Genomic DNA, 18,340 nt, shown 5'->3' with positions numbered 1-18,340 from the left:
TCAAGATTAGCGTAGGAAGCATTTCCGCATACCTTTTCTTCCTTACACTCCTCACTTGGCCCTAGCATGGTTTTGCAATTAGAACTGCTTAAAAAAAAAAAAATTGGAATAAAAAAGCAATCTTTCAATAGGGACAGCTGGCCAAATATCTTTTTTCTATCATTCTCATTCAAAAATTGACCTGTCTATGGGGAACAAGCTTGTGAATCAATTGTTGACTATTATTTGAATGCATGGCATCTTTTACAATTTTTGACTGTTGTAATTTTACTCCTCTTTTATTCAAATGTAATAGATAACACCTGCCTATGTTTTATAGCATCATTTCATATGCTTCGTAACCTTATACCGCATAACATTAATGTTTTTAAATGAATTTAAGTACCTTTTGCTTCATCAAGTCTTTGTCGAGTCATTGAATTGAGTCAAACTTGGGTTAGAAGTCAACATAAGCCTTTCGATTCCACTTTTTATGGTTGTGGATGTCAAAAGATTCTTAAATTTATAAGATCTATTAGATTGCTACAATCCATATGTCTAGTGATTGCTTCTGGATAAGATTGTGTGCCTATTTTTCCATCAATATTTTGGATCACACTCTGTGATGTATCTATCTATTTATGATTAGGATGTGGCAAATAACAAGGAGACAAAATAGGAGGATGCAAACTTGCAAAACAAATGAGAATGAAGAACGGAAAGGGAAGGACATAAACACCAAGGGAAGTCAACCGCAAAACAATAAAGAATGATAAAAATCACCAACGAGCTAAAAAATAATAAAATAAGAGTAGGAAAAGAAAGAAAGAACCAAAAGAATAAGAAAACAAAAAATGAAAAACACCTAGTAACAAAAGAACATAAGTAAAACCAAGAAAAAAAATACAAAACACTAAACAAATGAACTAACCAAAAACAAGAAAGGAAAAGACCAAATGAAAAACAAGCAAACCTAGAATAATAGGAGAACTAAACAATATAGCTAACAAAAATAAAGAAAAATAGGCAATACAATATAAAAATCAAAGGAAAAAATGAAATAATGAAAAAAGAAAAAAGATTTTAAAAAAAAATAAAAATAAATAAATAAATAAATATACATATAGAAAAATAAACAAATAGGGAAAATAGGAAGAAATAAAACAAATAAAAAGACCTAAACAATATAGCAAAATAAAGCAAAAATAAAACCTCTATAATCTTTACTCTTGCTTTGAGATAAATAAGAAACAATGAACAAAAGAACCACTAGACAAAAAATAAAATAAAATGGGCATAAATAAAAAATAATATAATAAAATAAATGAGATGTTAGAAGTCAATAGAAGCCTTTTAAATCCACTTTTAGGGTCATCGATGTCAAAAAATTATTAAATTTGCCAATAAAATACAACTTGCTCACTTACTTTGATCATCTGCAGGCCCATGTTCGTGTCTGGTTCAAAGCTGGTTTACTATCATAGGTGGTGGTCCACCTAGGTCCAAATGGCCTGCGATCTGGTTAGAAGCAGGCGTGTGGACTAGACCCTCTTAGTATCCATAGACCGATTGGACAATAACCATGGACTAGTTCGAACTTGGGCCCATGTCAGCAAACTGGACATCCTAGGTTCTTTGTGCTGATTTTTTTCCTTATTATAGCACCAGCTTTAGTTTGCTGGTACTGGATGAATTTTTTTTCTTTAGGGTAACAAGCTTCCTGCTCCTAACCTTCCTCATAGAGAATGCCTTAAACCCATTCTCCAATGGGCTCCATTGGCTTTGTAGAAAATGACCACAATTTTTCTCTTTTTGTGTAACATCCCTTTCAACAGGTTAGTCTAGAGCAGTTATTTAGCCACTTGGAAAATACCTGACTTTGAAGAGAAGGCTCAACAAGCAATGTATTTCCTGTTTGAATCACCTTTTAAGCTGAAAGAGAATTCTTTCCATATTTTCTTTGGTAGTAGGGATATATGCATGGGTTTGAGGATTGGACTTTGTAGATCAGCAGTTGGATGAAAACTGCCATCAAGTATTTGATGGATAGAATGCTTTTACTCTTAAGCCTAGGAACACTTTGAAAATCTAAGATTTTGTCTTATTAAGATGCAAAGATGATCATCCAAATTTGTTCCTAGTTGTTATGGATCCAAGTTTAGAGAGTTTTGTGGCCAAGATATTCTTTTATTAATCAACAAATTAAAGCCCTCTCTCAGGAACCAAAAGTTGTAGCTAGATATTGTTGAATAAAAACAAATGGGAAATGAACCCGAGGGAGTTTCCTTAAATCCGTTCTCCAATGGGCTCCATTGGCTTTTTGGAAAATGGCCACAAGTTTTCTCTCTATGTGTAATATCCCTTTCCGCAGGGTGGTCTAAAGCAGTTAACTAGCCACTTGGTGGATACCTGGCTTTGAAGAGAAGGCTCAACAAGCAATGTATTTCCTGTTTGAATCACCTTTTAAGCTCAAAGAAAATTCTTTCCATATTTTCTTTGGTAGTAGGGATAGATGCATGGGTATGAGGGCTGGACTTTGTAGATCACCAATTGGATTGAAAGCTGCCTTCGAGTATTTGATGGATAGAATGCTTTTATTGTTAAGCCTGGGAACACTTTGGAAATCTAAGATTTTGTATTATTAAGATGCAAAGATGACTACCCAAATTTGTTCCTAGTTGTCATGGATCGAAGTTTCAAGAGTTTTGTGGCCAAGATATTCTTTTTATTAATCAACAAATTAAAGCCCTCACTTAGGAGCCAAAGTTGCAGCTGGATATTATTGAATGAAAACAAATGGGAGATGAACCCTAGGGAGTTTGTATATTTCCTGAGAGCATCATTCTAGATGGGAAATTTGGGTTGATCATTGGTTTTTGAATGTGTTGACGTAGAAATATTAATCTAGTGGATCATTGAGGAGGTTGCGGTCTTTCTAGATCACCAGTTGGATTGAAAGCTGCTATCAATTATTTAATGGAATTGAGCTTGGGAATGTCTTAGAAAACTGGGATTTGTCTTTTTAAGATGCAAAGATGACTACTAAATACGTTTTTTGGCATCATGAACATGTGCTTAGCCAAATGGTTCCTAGCTGTTGTGTATCCAAATTTTATGAGTTTTATGGCCAATAGTTCTTTGATTAATCAATAAATTAAAGACATTTCTGTGAGTAGCCAAAGTCACAGCTGGATGTTGCTGAATGAAAACAAAAGGTAAGTGAACCTTATAGAGTTTATGTATTTCTTGAAAGTAGCATTGTAGAGGGGAAGTTTTGGTTTGTGTTGATGTAGACATAGTAATCTAGCATATTATTAAGGAAGTTGGAGTCTTCCCACATTGGAGATGAAATATTTGTTTTGCTAGCACAAAAAGAGTGTTGGATAATATTTAAAATATGCACCAAATTCTAATTTTAATGTCATATTATTTACATTAAGTCAATATTTTGAATAAGCTAATTTTTAATTGTCATTAAACATCTTAGAAGGAAAAATGAATGATTTGAATTCTGGATCACTCCTTTTCCATAGTGAGGCTTTTGCCTTTCATTTGGATTATATAGAAGTGTGTACGACGGGATGTTGTAGTGAATAGGGTGTTCTTCCAAGGATTAATTGAGGACAAAAGCCTTTTCAAAATTTCAGTGGTGAGAGGTGGTCCCTAGTTGGTAGAGCTATTTCATTCAAGAATCTATTTGTGTTTCATAGAGTTTTGGAATTTAGGGTTTAAAAAAAATGATGAATATTTAAGGTTAATTGATAGCAAGTTTTTGGGGCCTTTTTGGTGTTGGATTTAGCAAATTTTTGGTGACGTTTTGAGTTAATTGAAGGTGGTTTGCAGTCTGGCCATACGTTTTCCAGAATAGGCCATATGCTCTTCCAATTAATTGAGGACAAAAGCCTTATAAAATGTTTTAGAGGTGAGAGGTGCTCCCTAGTTGGTAGTGTAATAACCCCAACTGATTATAACTTTGTCTAACATCAAATTCTTCTCTAATTCAATTGTTTGACATTTTGTCAAACTCTTTGTAAGCAAGCTCTGATACCATTGTAATAACCCCAACCGGTTATAATTTCCTGAAACACCAATTCCTTCTCAAATTCAATTGTTTGACATTTTTTCAAACACTTTGCAAGCAAGCTTTGATACCAATGTAATATCCCTTGCCCAGACTGATTGATTTTAGTTCAAGGAATATCGTCAAACACTTGTACGCTGCCTTTCTCCTTTTTTTTGTGTTTCAGATTGTTTGATAGAGTTTGAATGATGCTAAGAAGTTTAGAATGTTCGCAAATGATATTACAATACCTCTTACAATGAACTAATATGCAAGTGCAGTTCTTTTTGGTATTTTCAATGCATATATGTGGAAACTAGATATGGAATCCATACCTACAGCCAATTAACATTTTGACAAACAATTGGCATACAACTATTATGCTGATCATATTTGCTATTAGATGGACATTTCGTCAAACAAATGGTATGCAACACATATCTCCTCTATTGAATTCATTCCCATGTACAATGTCACTATGAATTTGGCAAGACAAATGGGCTTACAACAATGACTACAGTAATGCCAAATCTGATTCTGAGTCATCACTTACAACAGCAAAATTATATGCCTAAGACTACAATGCTAATTGCTAATAGTTGCCTAAGATTACTATTATGTTGATCATATATGCTATTAGATTAACATTTCGTCAAACGAATGGTATGCAACATATATCTCCTTTATTGAATTCATACCCATGTACAATGTCGCTATGAATTTGCCAAGACAAATGGGCTTACAACATTGACTACAGCAATGCCAAATCTGATTTTGAGTTATCAATTACAACAACAAAATTATATGCCTAAGATTACAATGCTAATTACTAATAGTTGCAGTTCTTTTTGGTATTTTCAATGCATGTACGTGGAAACTAGATATGGAATGCATACCTATAGCCAACTAAAATTTTGACAAACTATTATGCTGATCATATATGCTATTAGATGGACATTTCGTCAAACAAAAGGTATGCAACATATATCTCCTTTATTGAATTCATTCCCATGTACAATGTCGCTATGAATTTGCCAAGACAAATGGGCTTACAATAATGACTACAAGAATGCCAAATCTGATTTTGAGTTATCACATACAACAGAAAAATTATATTCCTAAGATTACAATGCTAACTACTAATAGTTGCAAGAGGAACCTAATAATAGTGATGCCCAAGGATAGAGACTAAAGTTGCAATCGGAATCAAGCATAAATACTGTAGTGCGGGTACTGTAGTGTGGCACTGTTCACGTGTACTGTAGCAGCAAGAAAAAACAATTACTAATAGCTGCCAAAGATGAATCTTTAGGTCTGCACTCGATAGTCCTTCAATATTCTTCAAACACTTCGGTCATTCCTTAACTTTAAGCACAAATAGAACTCCAGAATGAAGCTCTCTTGAATGCCAAATTCAATGGATATTTCACCACCTCAAATGATTGCGACACTGAAGAATTGACGCTTTTCAAAGGCTAACTAAAATCAGAAACCCTTAGTTTCTTCTCCCAAGTTCATATCAAATGCAATTGACAATAATCAGATGCCTAACAATGAAGCTCTCACCTCTATTTATTCTTTTCCTTCACTATTCTAGAAGGAAATAAAATATGATTTTATTAAACTCTCTAGAAGCTTCCCCCTTTCCAATACAATAACTAGTTGTGCTTCTAGAAAATTAAATTAATTAAATATGAAGTCACCTTTAGATTTATTTATTTATTGAATTGAATTGAATTTATTTCTCTTTATTTCTCCACTTAGCCTTCAGAGAACGAAAAGCTAAGAACTCCATTGTGCGTCTAAAAAATGGGGGACATTACAATGGTATCTGTGGCAGTAGAGGATAGCGGCATTGAGCTTCAGCAAGTTGAGGGTCCTAGAGCTATTGCTACAATTAGTGTAGAGGCAATTGATCTAGTTGTTACCACTGATACTGTCAGCTCTCTCAAGGACAAGATCATTATTGCAGATTTGTATGTGAGATCTCATAGTGTTGCTATATTGTAGGAGGCAATTGCTTCCTCGAGTGGGACCAAGGCACGTATAGAGTCACCCAGCTATGATGTTGGTGATGTGGGTGTTTCAACGGAGCCAATAGATGTGGTTTTATGCTCTAGTATTACTGATTTGCAGCTTAGTGTTGAGTCATGTGTGCTAAGTCAGGAGTCCACAGTTGAGGCTTTGTCAAGATATGTCAATGTAGATAGTATGGACACATCTGATGATCGATTTGATGATGCTATGAGATGTATGGGGTATTGCACCCCTCGTCAAAAATTGAGTGATGAGTCCGAGGAGGTTTTGGATGGGTCCTAGGATCAATGGTTACAAGATCTTACTATTGATGTGGAAGCTGAGACATGCAAGGAGATTGATATGGCAAGGGTTTCCATTTCTTTGGATGAGGAGTTGGTTGAGGTACATGGTAGTTGTATGTCGGATGTAGAATTGTACGAGGAAGATACACAAGTATGAGCGATCTTGTGGTGGAGAGTTCTGATTTAGTTTTCTATCTCAGTGCAGTTAGTGAGATAGAGAGCTTGCATAGAAGTCAGGGATTACAGAGGCATCATGTGACTTGTCAGCTGAAGGTGAGTGATAGTGACATTTCTTTAGCTCGAGCATTATGATGCTATTCATCAGATGTTAGCTACATCTGGTTGGGGTGCTCCTTTGTTTGATGAGCATGGTCATAGTACTCTTTCTCTCATAGAGGTTCATGCACTTCAAGAGGCTGTTGGTATCTTGAAGCATAGTTACTCTCAGTTAGTTGCTGACAGGGATTACCTTCTGGAGTGGGGTAGCACCTGCTACTAGATGTTATTAAGGAAAGAGGAGGAGGAGGTTGAGCTCACTGGGGAGCTTGAGGTGATTGTGGACTCTCTTTAGTATACTCAGTTGGCTCTTTGGGAGCCATAGTCACAGTTGGATAAGGTTACCATGGAGTTAGAGTGGGTACAGTCGACGCCAGCCCCAGAACCTGTTTAGTTACATATTGTGGTTGGTGGTGAGTTTACTTTTACAATTGAGGATGATGGATGTGATGATGTGGTGGGCACATTTGTCTAGGATGAGTGTAGTATGTACAAAGGAGGTGAGCGAGGAAATGAATCTATTTCTTCTTTTCATACAACTGGTAGCATCAAACAGTTGACATTATTACATTTTTAGAGGGATCAGCTGTGGATTGCAGGGGAGCAGGTTGATGCTTCCACATATAATTTCCACTGTACTGATTCTTTCATGGAGTATTTGTTGGAGAGCTCGGATTTGCAGGAGGTTTCATATAGTATATTTTGAGGGGTACTCTCATTCGGGGCTCTTGTGCTATATGATGATTGGTGAGGAAGATTGTAGAGACCTTGGCTACAATGCTTCCCAATAGCGATTTGGTGGCTGGGTTTATTGAGAGTGTTGTCCAAGATCCTACCCGACCAATAGTTTGGAATCAGAGATTGGAGCCATCTTTTGATTCCCAGTTTGATGATGATGAGCCCATAACAGAGATTGGGACCTTTTATCGGCATTACACTGTGAGGAGTGCTCATCACTTTTCTTTTGACCCATAGGTAGAGGACTTGGTTTTCAACATTATGAATGGTGACAGAAGGTTTGGTATTCAAAATCACAAACGAATGACCCAACTAATTTTGAATCTGATATGTGAGCAGAACATGATATCGTTTTTGCGAAGGGCGAAATGTGATGATAATTCATGTCAGGGTAATTCAGGTGATGTAGTTGTTGGCATGAGTTTCCCGGATCATGTATTTGATGGCAATGCAATGATAGTGGGAGTAGGAGCATGCGGGGATACTGTCATATTAGCAGCCACTTTAGTGACGGTCAAGCCATCCAACGAGGAGTTTAGTAATATGCATGTAGTTGTAGATGTGTGCTCTGATGATAGTACACTTGTTATTGTTGATGAGGTGAGTGATATAGTGACATTCATGTTATATTATCGATCAACAAAGTGTTGATGTTCACTTCATGGATGATCCTATATTCAACATGGATGCAACATTCTCTTATAACAATCCGTTGTTTGAGGTTGATGTTGATCACTCACTTGAGTGGAGTTGGGCTTAGTTTTCACCATCTGTAAAGATTCAGTTTTGTGTTGCGATAGTTGGTAATATTCTTGTGTCTGCATATTTACAAATGAATGACCCAACTGATTTTGAATCTGATGTGTGAGCAGAGCATGATATCGTTTTTGCGAAGAGCGAAATGTGATGATAATTCATCTCAGATTAACTCAGATGATGTAGTTGTTGGCATGAGTTTCCTAGATCATGTATTTGATGACCATGCGGTAATAGTGGGAGTAGGAGCATGCGAGGATATTGTCATATCAGCAGCCACTTCAGTGTCGGTTAAGCCATCCAACAAGGAGTTTAGCAATATGCATGTGGTTGTAGATGTGTGCTTTGATGATAGTACACTTGTTATTGTTGATGAGGTGAGTGATATAGTGACAAAGTCATGTTATACTATCAATCAACAAAGTGTTGATGTTCACTTCATGGACAATCCTATGTTCGACATGGATGCAACATTCTCTTATAACAATCTATTGTTTGAGGTTGATGTTGATCACTCACTTGAGTGGAGTTGGACTCAATTTTCATCATCTGTAAAGATTCAGTTTTGTGTTGTGACAGTTGGTAATATTCTTGTGTCCACAAATTTTGATGTGGCTACACCTATTGTTGATATAGTTGGCATGAGTGCATATGGTTCTCTTGTAGCTACGTCTCTTCAAGGGATTATTGATCAGGATTCCAGTCTAGTATATAATATATGGGTGGGAATCAAGATGAAGATATTTCTTGTGGGGTTTTCTTCTGGTGGTATTGTAACTCCTACATCATTAACACAAGTTTTGAATGCTATATTGCAAGTTATTTTGTTGGTCCTGATGATGTTAGTGGTATGGAGTTGGTTCAATGTTAACAGGGGTATCACATACTACTTCATTTGGGATCTAGGTGGACATTGGAGTTCATTGTGTTGCTGGATTGCTTGAGGACAAGCTATTTCAGGGAGTGTGGATTGTAATGTCCCCCATCTTTTAGACCCTCAATGGAGTTCTTAGCTTTTTGTGCTCCATAGGCTAAGTGGAGAAATAAATTAAATTAAAGTCAATAAATAAATAAATCTAAAGGTGACTTTATATTTAATTAATTGAATTTTCTAGACAAAAGCTTCTAGAGAGTGCATTTTAAAGAAACACAACTAATTATTGTATTGGAAAGGGAGAAGCTTCTAGAGAATGCAATTAAATAATATTTTATTTCCTTCTAGAAGGGTGAAGGGAAAGAATAAATAGAGGCGGGAGCTTCATTGTTAGTGAACTTGGGAGAAGAAACTAGTTTCTGATTTCAGTCAACCATTGGAGAGCGTCAATTCTTTAGTGTTGCAACCATGTGAGGTGGTGAAATATCCACTGAATTTGGCATTCAAGAGAGCTTCATTCTGGAGTTCTATTTGTGCTTAAAGTTAAGGAATGGCCAAAGTGTTTGAAGAATATTGAAGGACTATCGAGTGCAGACCTGAAGATTCATCTTTGGCAGCCATTAGTAATCATTTTTTTCTTGCTGCTACAATACGCATGAGTAGTGGCGCGCTACAATACCCGCACTACAATATTTATGCTTGATTCTGATTGCAACTTTCGTCTCCATCCTTGAGCATCACTATTATCAGGTTTCTCTTGCAACTGTTAGTAGTTAACATTGTAATCTTAGGCATATAATTTTGCTGTTCTAAGTGATATCTCAGAATCAGATTTGGCATTGCTGTAGTCATTTTTGTAAGCCCATTTGTCTTGGCAAATTCATAGCGACATTGTACATGGGAATGAATTCAATAAAGGAGATATATGTTGCATACCATTTGTTTGACGAAATGTCCATCTAATAGCATATATGATTAGATATTTGTATGCCAATTGTTTGTCAAAATGTCAGTTGGCTGTAGGTATGCATTCCATATCTAGTTTCCATGTATATGCATTGAAAATACCAAAAGGAACTGCACTAGCATATTAGTTCATTGTAAGAGGTATTGTAATATCATTTGCGAACATTGTAAACTTCTTAGCATCATTCAAACTCTATCAAACAATCTGAAACACAAAAAAAGAAGAAAGAAGAAAAGTAGCATACATGTGTTTGACAATATTCCTTGAACTAAAATCACTTAGTTTGGGCAAGGGATATTACATTGTTATCAACGCTTGCTTGCAAAGTGTTTGACAAAATGTCAAACAATTGAATTTGAGAAGCATTTGGTGTTTCACGAAGTTATAACCGGTTGGGGTTATTACAGGTAGAGCTATTTCATTCAAGAATCTTTTTGTGTTCCATAGAGTTTTAGAATATGTGGTTTCAGAGAAGTAATGAAAATTTAAGGTCAATTGATTGCAAGTTTTTGGGGTCTTTTTGGAGTTGGATTTTGCAATTTTTTGGTAATGTTTTGTGTTAATTGAAGGTGGTTTGAAGGCTGGCCATGCGTTTTCCAGAACAGGCCATAACTATAAAATTGGCTGCCAAGGTTTGAGTTTTTAGTCTAAATTTTGTTGGAATTGGACCAAATTCTTTCAGAGTTCTGGGTTATCAGATTTGGTGAATTCCCAAGTATCAAACTGCATGGTCTGATTTATTTGAAGGGGCCAGAATATAGGAAGGAATGCCCACCAGCTGGGAGCATGGCATTAAGATTTCAAGGAGAAGCACTGAGTTTTCGGGCTCTTTAGCCTTCTGCATTGGTGTCCGGGTGGTAGTTGGCTGTTGCTGGTGTGTTCATGGGTAATGGTGACAGGTTTAGTGAGTTATGAAATTAAAATGTCCTTCCACCCTTGTTCTGGTGCCGATGACAGAAGTGGAAATTGTAGAAGGTATTTCAGACCTGCATTGGTTCTTTCTTCTGCTATTACTGAGGTGATTAAACCAGCTGGGTGTACATATTTGTGTTTGTTACCAGAGTGAATTTGGAGGTGAAGACTATCAAAGTCCAATTGCAGACCTGCCCACATTCAAATTGATGTATCAGATCTGTATGGTTCATTTTGGCTCCTTATTTGAGGTATTTCAAATTTTTGTTCATAAAATTATCCATTTCATGCGATGCACTATCCATTTGAATTTATTCATCAAGAAATTGGTGCCAGCAGTGATTTGCATGTTGGAAGATGAGATACCAGTCTTATGAAAACAGGAAACTATCAAGCATATGTTCATGTTAATTCATTTCATTTTGCCAAATTTCCAAAAAAAAATTATAACGGGGTTGTTATTGCATCTGCGACTGAATTTGCCACACTAAGAAAAAAGGATGCGAGTCTGGCTCGTAGGATTTTTATTTTAAATCTTTTTGCATATATTGACGTATATAGTGCCTAGCTGGAAGAGTGCATGGTGTTTAGTACTAGTTGACAGATAACAGTGACCTTCAAGTTGTAATAAAATGGTATTGTAAAATGTTTATAACTATTTGATACTCTAGATGGAGAAAAACAAAAATTGAACACTTCTAATAATGGAAACTGCTGATGAATGACTGGAACGGTCTTTAGTTTGATTGTACTAATACATTTTTTAATCTTCTATGGCAGCAATTGAGATTAAATCAGCGCTTTGGAGGCATTGTTCTCAGGTATTTTGTTGTCTTGACATCCTGAAATGTCAATTAACATCTTAGATAAGAAATCACGTAAATTTTCTTCCATATCTAAGGAAATACAAAAAAGCGATTGTGCATAGTTAGTCATATACTGTCAGAAAATTAATTTTGGGTAACAATTTTTTTACTGTTTTATTTTTGAATCAAATGAAATAATTTCACATTTTCTAACGGCCTTCATTAGTAATGTGGTTTTAGTGCACGGCTGGTTTCACTGGTACAATGCATTTTATAATTTTCCTCTATTATGTTATAGGTTCACTATAAAGGAACTAAATTTGGTATTGGTCAAGTTTGTTCTCCTTAGTAGGAATTTGCACGTTTGTAACATTCTGACATTTATTTATTTGTGCAGTCCTATGGGAAATAAATGTGTGTCAAAGGAGGATCAGCCTTTACTAAATAAAAGAGGATTGGCTGTTGTGGATTGCTCGTGGGCTCGCTTAACTGATGTTCCGTTTGTAACACTACGTTGTGCAGCTCCTCGGCTTTGTAATGTCCTTGTTTCTTTCTACCTCAATCTTTCACATTTTTTCAACTCATTTATTTTTTAGCTGTTTGTAGAATTTCAATTGAAGCACAAGAAAGAAGCTTGCCAATAAATCATGTATGAGAGAAAATGAACATATATTAATTCTTTGCAATATTGCCCAATCTAGATAAATTAAATATAAATAAAGAAATGCTGGATGTAAGTAAAATAAATATCAAAGCGGGTCGTGAGAAATAATACATTGTTAAGTTTATAACATAAAAAAAAATTTAGAAGTTAACTAAAGGCTAGGTGAATGATTCTCTAATACCCCCATATTAAAATAGTATTTTGTTGAACACACCACAAGATTGAGAAGGGAGGCACGGTGGGTTTGAATTTGTCTTGAAAGATCTTTAAGTTTTTTGTCACAAACTCTTTTCAATTATCTTTATCCAATTAACCATCATCAATGAAAGACAATGCAATGATCCTTACATGGAAAAATCAATGTGGGAAAAATTATGGTGAAAATCACACTCACTATATGTATAACATGAATAAAGTGTTTTAGGAAAAGGCCAAGGATGCTCACTGATCTTGATTTTGAAATGCACGCTAAGGCACACAACCTTAGGGTAAGATACAAGGGATTTGCAACACTGAGAGGTACCATCCCAGGGCAAGGTACAAGTGACTTGTTGTCTGAAGTATACAACTCTAGGGCAGGTACAAAACTGCACAAGCTACCGAAAGGGCTCACTGTCTTCTAGCAGACATAGGGAATTGATGAATTTAAATCATGTAGGATCTTGTGATATTTGCACAAGGACTCTTCCACATTCGTGTCACAATATAATTGACAATTAACACATACTCAATACCTACTTAATTTAAACACCGCAAGCATATATATCAACTTGATCACTGAAATCCTTAACTAGGTTGACCACGTTAGAGATATACAATGTTTAGACAAAGTCAACTACCATTAACACTCGCGCTCAATGTTGTCCATCCCAGGAGACAAAGTGGACCTAAATTCATCATAATATGCATTCCACAATTGATTTAAACAAAGCATACACAACATCACCTTCTATTAACATCAAACATAACATGTAGCAAAACATCAAAACATGTTAACCAATCAACCCCCAAAAAACTTGCAATGCACATAATTTAATGCGGATCTAAACACAACACGAGAAGACCCATTTTTAGAATGAAAAATCATAACTCTATTAAGATAATCCCCACTAATTCGGCCAGAGACCAACATGCACAACAATCTCGAACAACAGAATAACATATCTTCATAATTGTTTTCCTCCTTAAAAGTTTCTTTTTGATTTGAACATTGTTGTTCATGTCATTTATATATTACTTTTTAATTATTTCCTATTATTTTTCTATTGATTTTAATGGAAAACATACATATTATCACCAGATCAAAAAATAATGCTGGATCAAGAGTTTATGACAACAGTAGAACCAGATACTATAGTATCAGAGTATACATTGAATATTCAAAAGTTATAGAGCCAACATGATATCAAACAGGACTGTGTAGTCTGAACAAAATGAGAAAAGACCATTTAGAACTTATAGAACCAGCCTCTGTTAGTAGCATTAGGATTTTCCTGGGGTAGAGAACATTGACAGTGATCCGCTCATTATCATGTCCAATATATGTTCCCTCCTGATGAACTGCTGACAGTTCTTTGGCACTAGGCCCTAAATCTCTGGTAGATGTACCCTGGACTGGAGGAGTAGGTCTTGTTGCAGCTGAAGTACCAGCCTGCTTGTCTTTATCCTCTTTAGCTCTGACCTGGTCCAATAATTCTCCAAGGGTGATATCAAACTCATCCCTGGGCTCATTAGTGATGACAGTAGTATATCCATAGGCAACTTCATTCCTGTAGATCTCCGCCTTCCTGTTCTGCAATAGGTTCCTGAATTTCTCTTCCTTCAATTTGAGAATAGCAGTGATGTGAGAAGAAATATTGAAAAAAATGAGTCTCCACAGAGACTCAGTAAATAATCTAGCCTTCCTACTGAGAATGTTATCATTCCTATACTTCCATATGTGCCGAAGTACATAAGCAGAAAGGGTAGACCAAAAATGTTAAGAAATTTATTACCACTCAAGAGAGAACCCAAAACCATGTGAGTCAAATTAAAATTACCATTGAGAGAAACCAAACAGATTCCAAATTTCCTTGGCCAAGAAACTATAAAAAAATTATATGATATACAGATTCACAACTTCTGTAGACATCACATATATTAGGATCACCTCCGGGTTTCTTGAAAGGGAGTCTGTGGAGGAGGAGGTGCCAAATGAAGCAGGAAACTTTAGGCTCAATAGGGCAATGCCAGAGGCTTAAGAGAATGTTTCTCCAATTCATATGGTCAAGGTTCAGATCCCATTGAGGTCAAGGTGTTTAAGAATGTCAAGCTTGTGAGTGAGGAGGTTGTCACAAGTTTACCTTTGGTTTTAGGAAAGGGGGTGTTATCCTGCCATTTGTAACAAGCAAATCTGTCAGACACATCATCACATGTTTTGGGAAGGGCAAGGCAAGAAGAAGATTCTTTCAAGACAGAGTAGGTCCTCCATTGAGACTGAGGGAGATTGAAGTTGCCGGCCAACTCCTGCCAACCAATCAAGTCTCTATTAATAATGATACAGTGAAAGCATCAATCCCTTCTGCTGCCCATTTCTTGGCAGCACCCTTGCAGGAGAGCAAGAGGCTTATTGTGGCCATTAAGTTCCACCAAATTGACCTCTCTACACAGATCAAGTTTTTGTTGTTCACAGTCTTGTTATCAGATATTAGATGCCTAACACAAACCCAGCTCTTCCAGATAGATCCAAAAACAAGAGACCCTTCCACTTTGAGATCAAGCCCTCCAGAAAGCATGTCGTTAAGATGGAGACCCTTCCAGAATCTAACATGAAGAGGGGTGGCTCTGCTAATATTGTTTCTCACAAGAATCCTTCAGAGCTCACCTCCTTCTGTGGCTTTGGCGATCCATTTAATTGCTAAAGAAATGCCCTGAACCCTCAAATCCTTTAATCCCAATCCACCAAGCTCTTTGCTTCTAGTGCACCATTCCCAATTGAAAGCAAGAATCTTGATATATCGCTAAATAAAGTCATTGGCAATAGAATACTTTATATGCCCGAGTTCAAAATAGGCTCCTTAAATTAAATGGATCCTAACATAAAATACTGTTCCCCACCACAGAGTTCTCAGCCCACATTATATGCAAATTAAATAAGCCCATTGTTTCATAAAATCAATGGCTCACATATTATGTTATTTGATCACAAGGCAATATTCAATAACAAAATTAAATATTTTAGAATCTGTAATACCTTTATTTCTGCAATTTCGTTTTTTAGATGAAGATTCCACATTTTGGCACAAGTTTGAACTCTTTCATGAATCCACTCCCAAGAAGAAGAATTAGGGTTTCATCCAGCTCTTTTGTCAATCTGCTGAAGGTTTGCGTCCTCAGAGATTTAGCTAATGACAAATTCATATCAAATCCAATAATCCCTAATGCATCATAAAATCGTTCTTTAATAACAATTTGGTGAACCTTCTAGAATTTCCCCATGAAGTAGCTCCTCAAACAAGCTGGAGAGATTTGTTAATTAAAGTGATTTTTAATAAATTTATTTTATTGAAGTCACTTGAATTAAATTAATTAAAATGAAGGTCATCTTTTTAATATTTAATGTATTTGGACAACTTTAAAATAATTAATTTATTTCACCAAAAATGAAGGACATTACATGCATCCACTCTCATCTTCCCATCTAGAAGGCATGCCACAAACTAACCGGGACAACTTTAAAATAATTAATTTATTTCACCAAAAATGAAGGACATTACATGCATCCACTCTTATCTTCCCATCTAGAAGGCATGCCACAAACTAACTGCTAGAGAGGTTTTTGAATGTTACCATTCTCTTTGTGCTATTAATATTGTTCTGGTAAGTTGTTCTAAACTTTACTTAGCTCTTCAGGTTTATGCTGTCTCCTTATCATTGCTATTTATATTTTCCCCGAGTCTATGGTTCCTCCATTTGGTTGTTTGTTATTGTAACTGAAATATGTTCAACACCCTTTGAGTTTGACCTCTTGGTCATTTGTGGACTTTGATATAATTTATTTCTTTTGTTATTTGTAATATGCCCTGTTATGTGGAACTGGTTTTCCTCAAATATTTTTGAATGACCTTTATATAAATATAATCATTTTTGTTTAATATAAAAAAATGGAGAAATAGACTACTTCAATCTTCTGAATTTTTATTTGCGTCAAAATATTGCATCCCATATAATTATGTCAATGACTACTATTTTTCTAAAAGTTACTTTTTCTGCAACAGTACCTTGGCTGGTAGCTGCAAATCCAGTGAACTATGGTCGACCGTGTGAGTTGTCATGTGTAGAAGCATTAGCAGCAGCATTATTTATATGGTATGGAAGTATGCTTAACCATATTAGTATATTACCTTTTCGCATTTTGTTTTCTAGAGTATGGAAGAGATAGATATACATACTTAAAAATTAACTAAAATATCTGTATTAAAGATACATAAGTAAAATATAAGGCAGTAATCCTAAAGAAGTTAATTCAATAAATTTTTGTACAAGTACAAATATCTTTATTAGCAAAGGACTCCTCAATGAAGTGAGGAGCTGATCTAGACCAAAAAGGAAACCAATTTCAGACAACTGGAGTCTGCTATGCTTTCATACAATGACTAGTCCCAAGCTTGGGGATGGAAGTGATCTATAGTTGTTACATTTTGTGTTGTCAATTTTATAGTTTAAACATTATTAAGGCACACTTGGTAACTGTCAAATATCGTCCACAGTGTGAAGGTAACAGATAATTTGATGTATGACATGTTGGGCCTTAATTCAATTTTTTTCTCTGGTATGATCTGTAGTTTCTGAATCATTGAAAGCCCTAGACAGTTCAGGTTATGATTTGTTTCACCTGTGGATTTGACCAAGGTACAAATATTTCAAGCCAGATTTTTAAAATAACATGGATTGTGTCTGCAAATGTAATTATATTGCCATTGTTATATATATATTCCAAATGCAGATTTGGATCTCATATAAGTATGAGAGGAGGAGACATGTCTCGAAGGTTTAAACATCATTAGTTAATACATTAATAATATGAATAACCATATATATATATATATATATATAATATAATATATGTAATATATATATTACTCATTATATAATAATATATGTATATAAAAGAATATTTATCTAATCATGATTTACCATCAATAATGAAACTCATGATCATATCAATTTGCCTGTAACTACAAACTTAACACTCCCTCTTAGTTAGGGAGGATTGATATAGAACATATTATGTTCTTGAGTATATGAAGAGATATCATCTTAGTATGATATTCCTAGAATGACATATTTAAGGATATCAACATAAATCTATCAACACACACATATATGTAATAACATATATTACATATGGAATTGGCTTCGATTCATAATGAGGCTAAATTTCTCAACACTTCTTCTTTAGCAAAGAGGGAATTGAAGCAAATTCTATAACTTTAATATAAGTTTAAACACCACCTTAAGTGTGGTCTATAATAAATTTATGTTATGGTGTCTGGCAAGATCCGGCCCGAAGAACCATAACAATTTAATTTCATGGTGTCCGGTAAAATTCGGCCTGAAAAACCATGATGAGTGGTTATCAAGGTGTCTGGCAAAATCCAGCCCAAAGAACCATGAGAACCCTCACTCCAACGCATTTTGATGTTAGGAGATAGGTCTACTATTAATAAGATTATCACCTTACAATTGTTACCTTTTGTTCATTATCATAACTTCTGGCACACTACGACAACAACTTAATGTAGTTTGTTATGATAATAGGTCCAACTATTGATAAGATTGTCACCTTTCAATAGCTCCCCTCTAAATATGTACATCAATGAAAGATCGTCACCTTTTATGAGATAATCACAATGACATCATTTAGTAACTCACATGATATACACCATGAACTAGGTTAGAGGGTGGACCCACTACAGCTGCTACTAGAGGGTAGAACAAAAGGTTTT

The 18,340-nt window shown here is 35.4% G+C and overlaps 1 protein-coding gene across 4 annotated transcripts in view; it reads left to right on the top strand.

Moving 5' to 3' along the window:
- Positions 1–18,340, top strand: part of LOC149536634 (RNase L inhibitor protein-like protein) — a 220,466-nt gene that overhangs the window by 95,264 nt on the left and 106,862 nt on the right. For all 4 annotated transcript variants that reach the window (XM_089807766.1, XM_089807765.1, XM_089807764.1 and 1 more), the window contains exons 6-8: positions 11,664–11,704; positions 12,087–12,223; positions 16,610–16,700. In XM_089807766.1, the coding sequence (XP_089663892.1) occupies positions 11,664–11,704; positions 12,087–12,223; positions 16,610–16,700 (269 nt within the window). The remainder of the gene's footprint in view (positions 1–11,663; positions 11,705–12,086; positions 12,224–16,609; positions 16,701–18,340) is intronic.

Source organism: Cupressus sempervirens, chromosome 10, assembly GCF_028749045.1.
Source record: "Cupressus sempervirens isolate cs-2001-9-10 chromosome 10, ASM2874904v1, whole genome shotgun sequence".
NCBI lineage: Eukaryota > Viridiplantae > Streptophyta > Pinopsida > Cupressales > Cupressaceae > Cupressus > Cupressus sempervirens.
The sequence above is the reverse complement of the archived record's forward strand: the minus strand, read 5'-3'. Positions and strand labels throughout refer to the sequence as shown.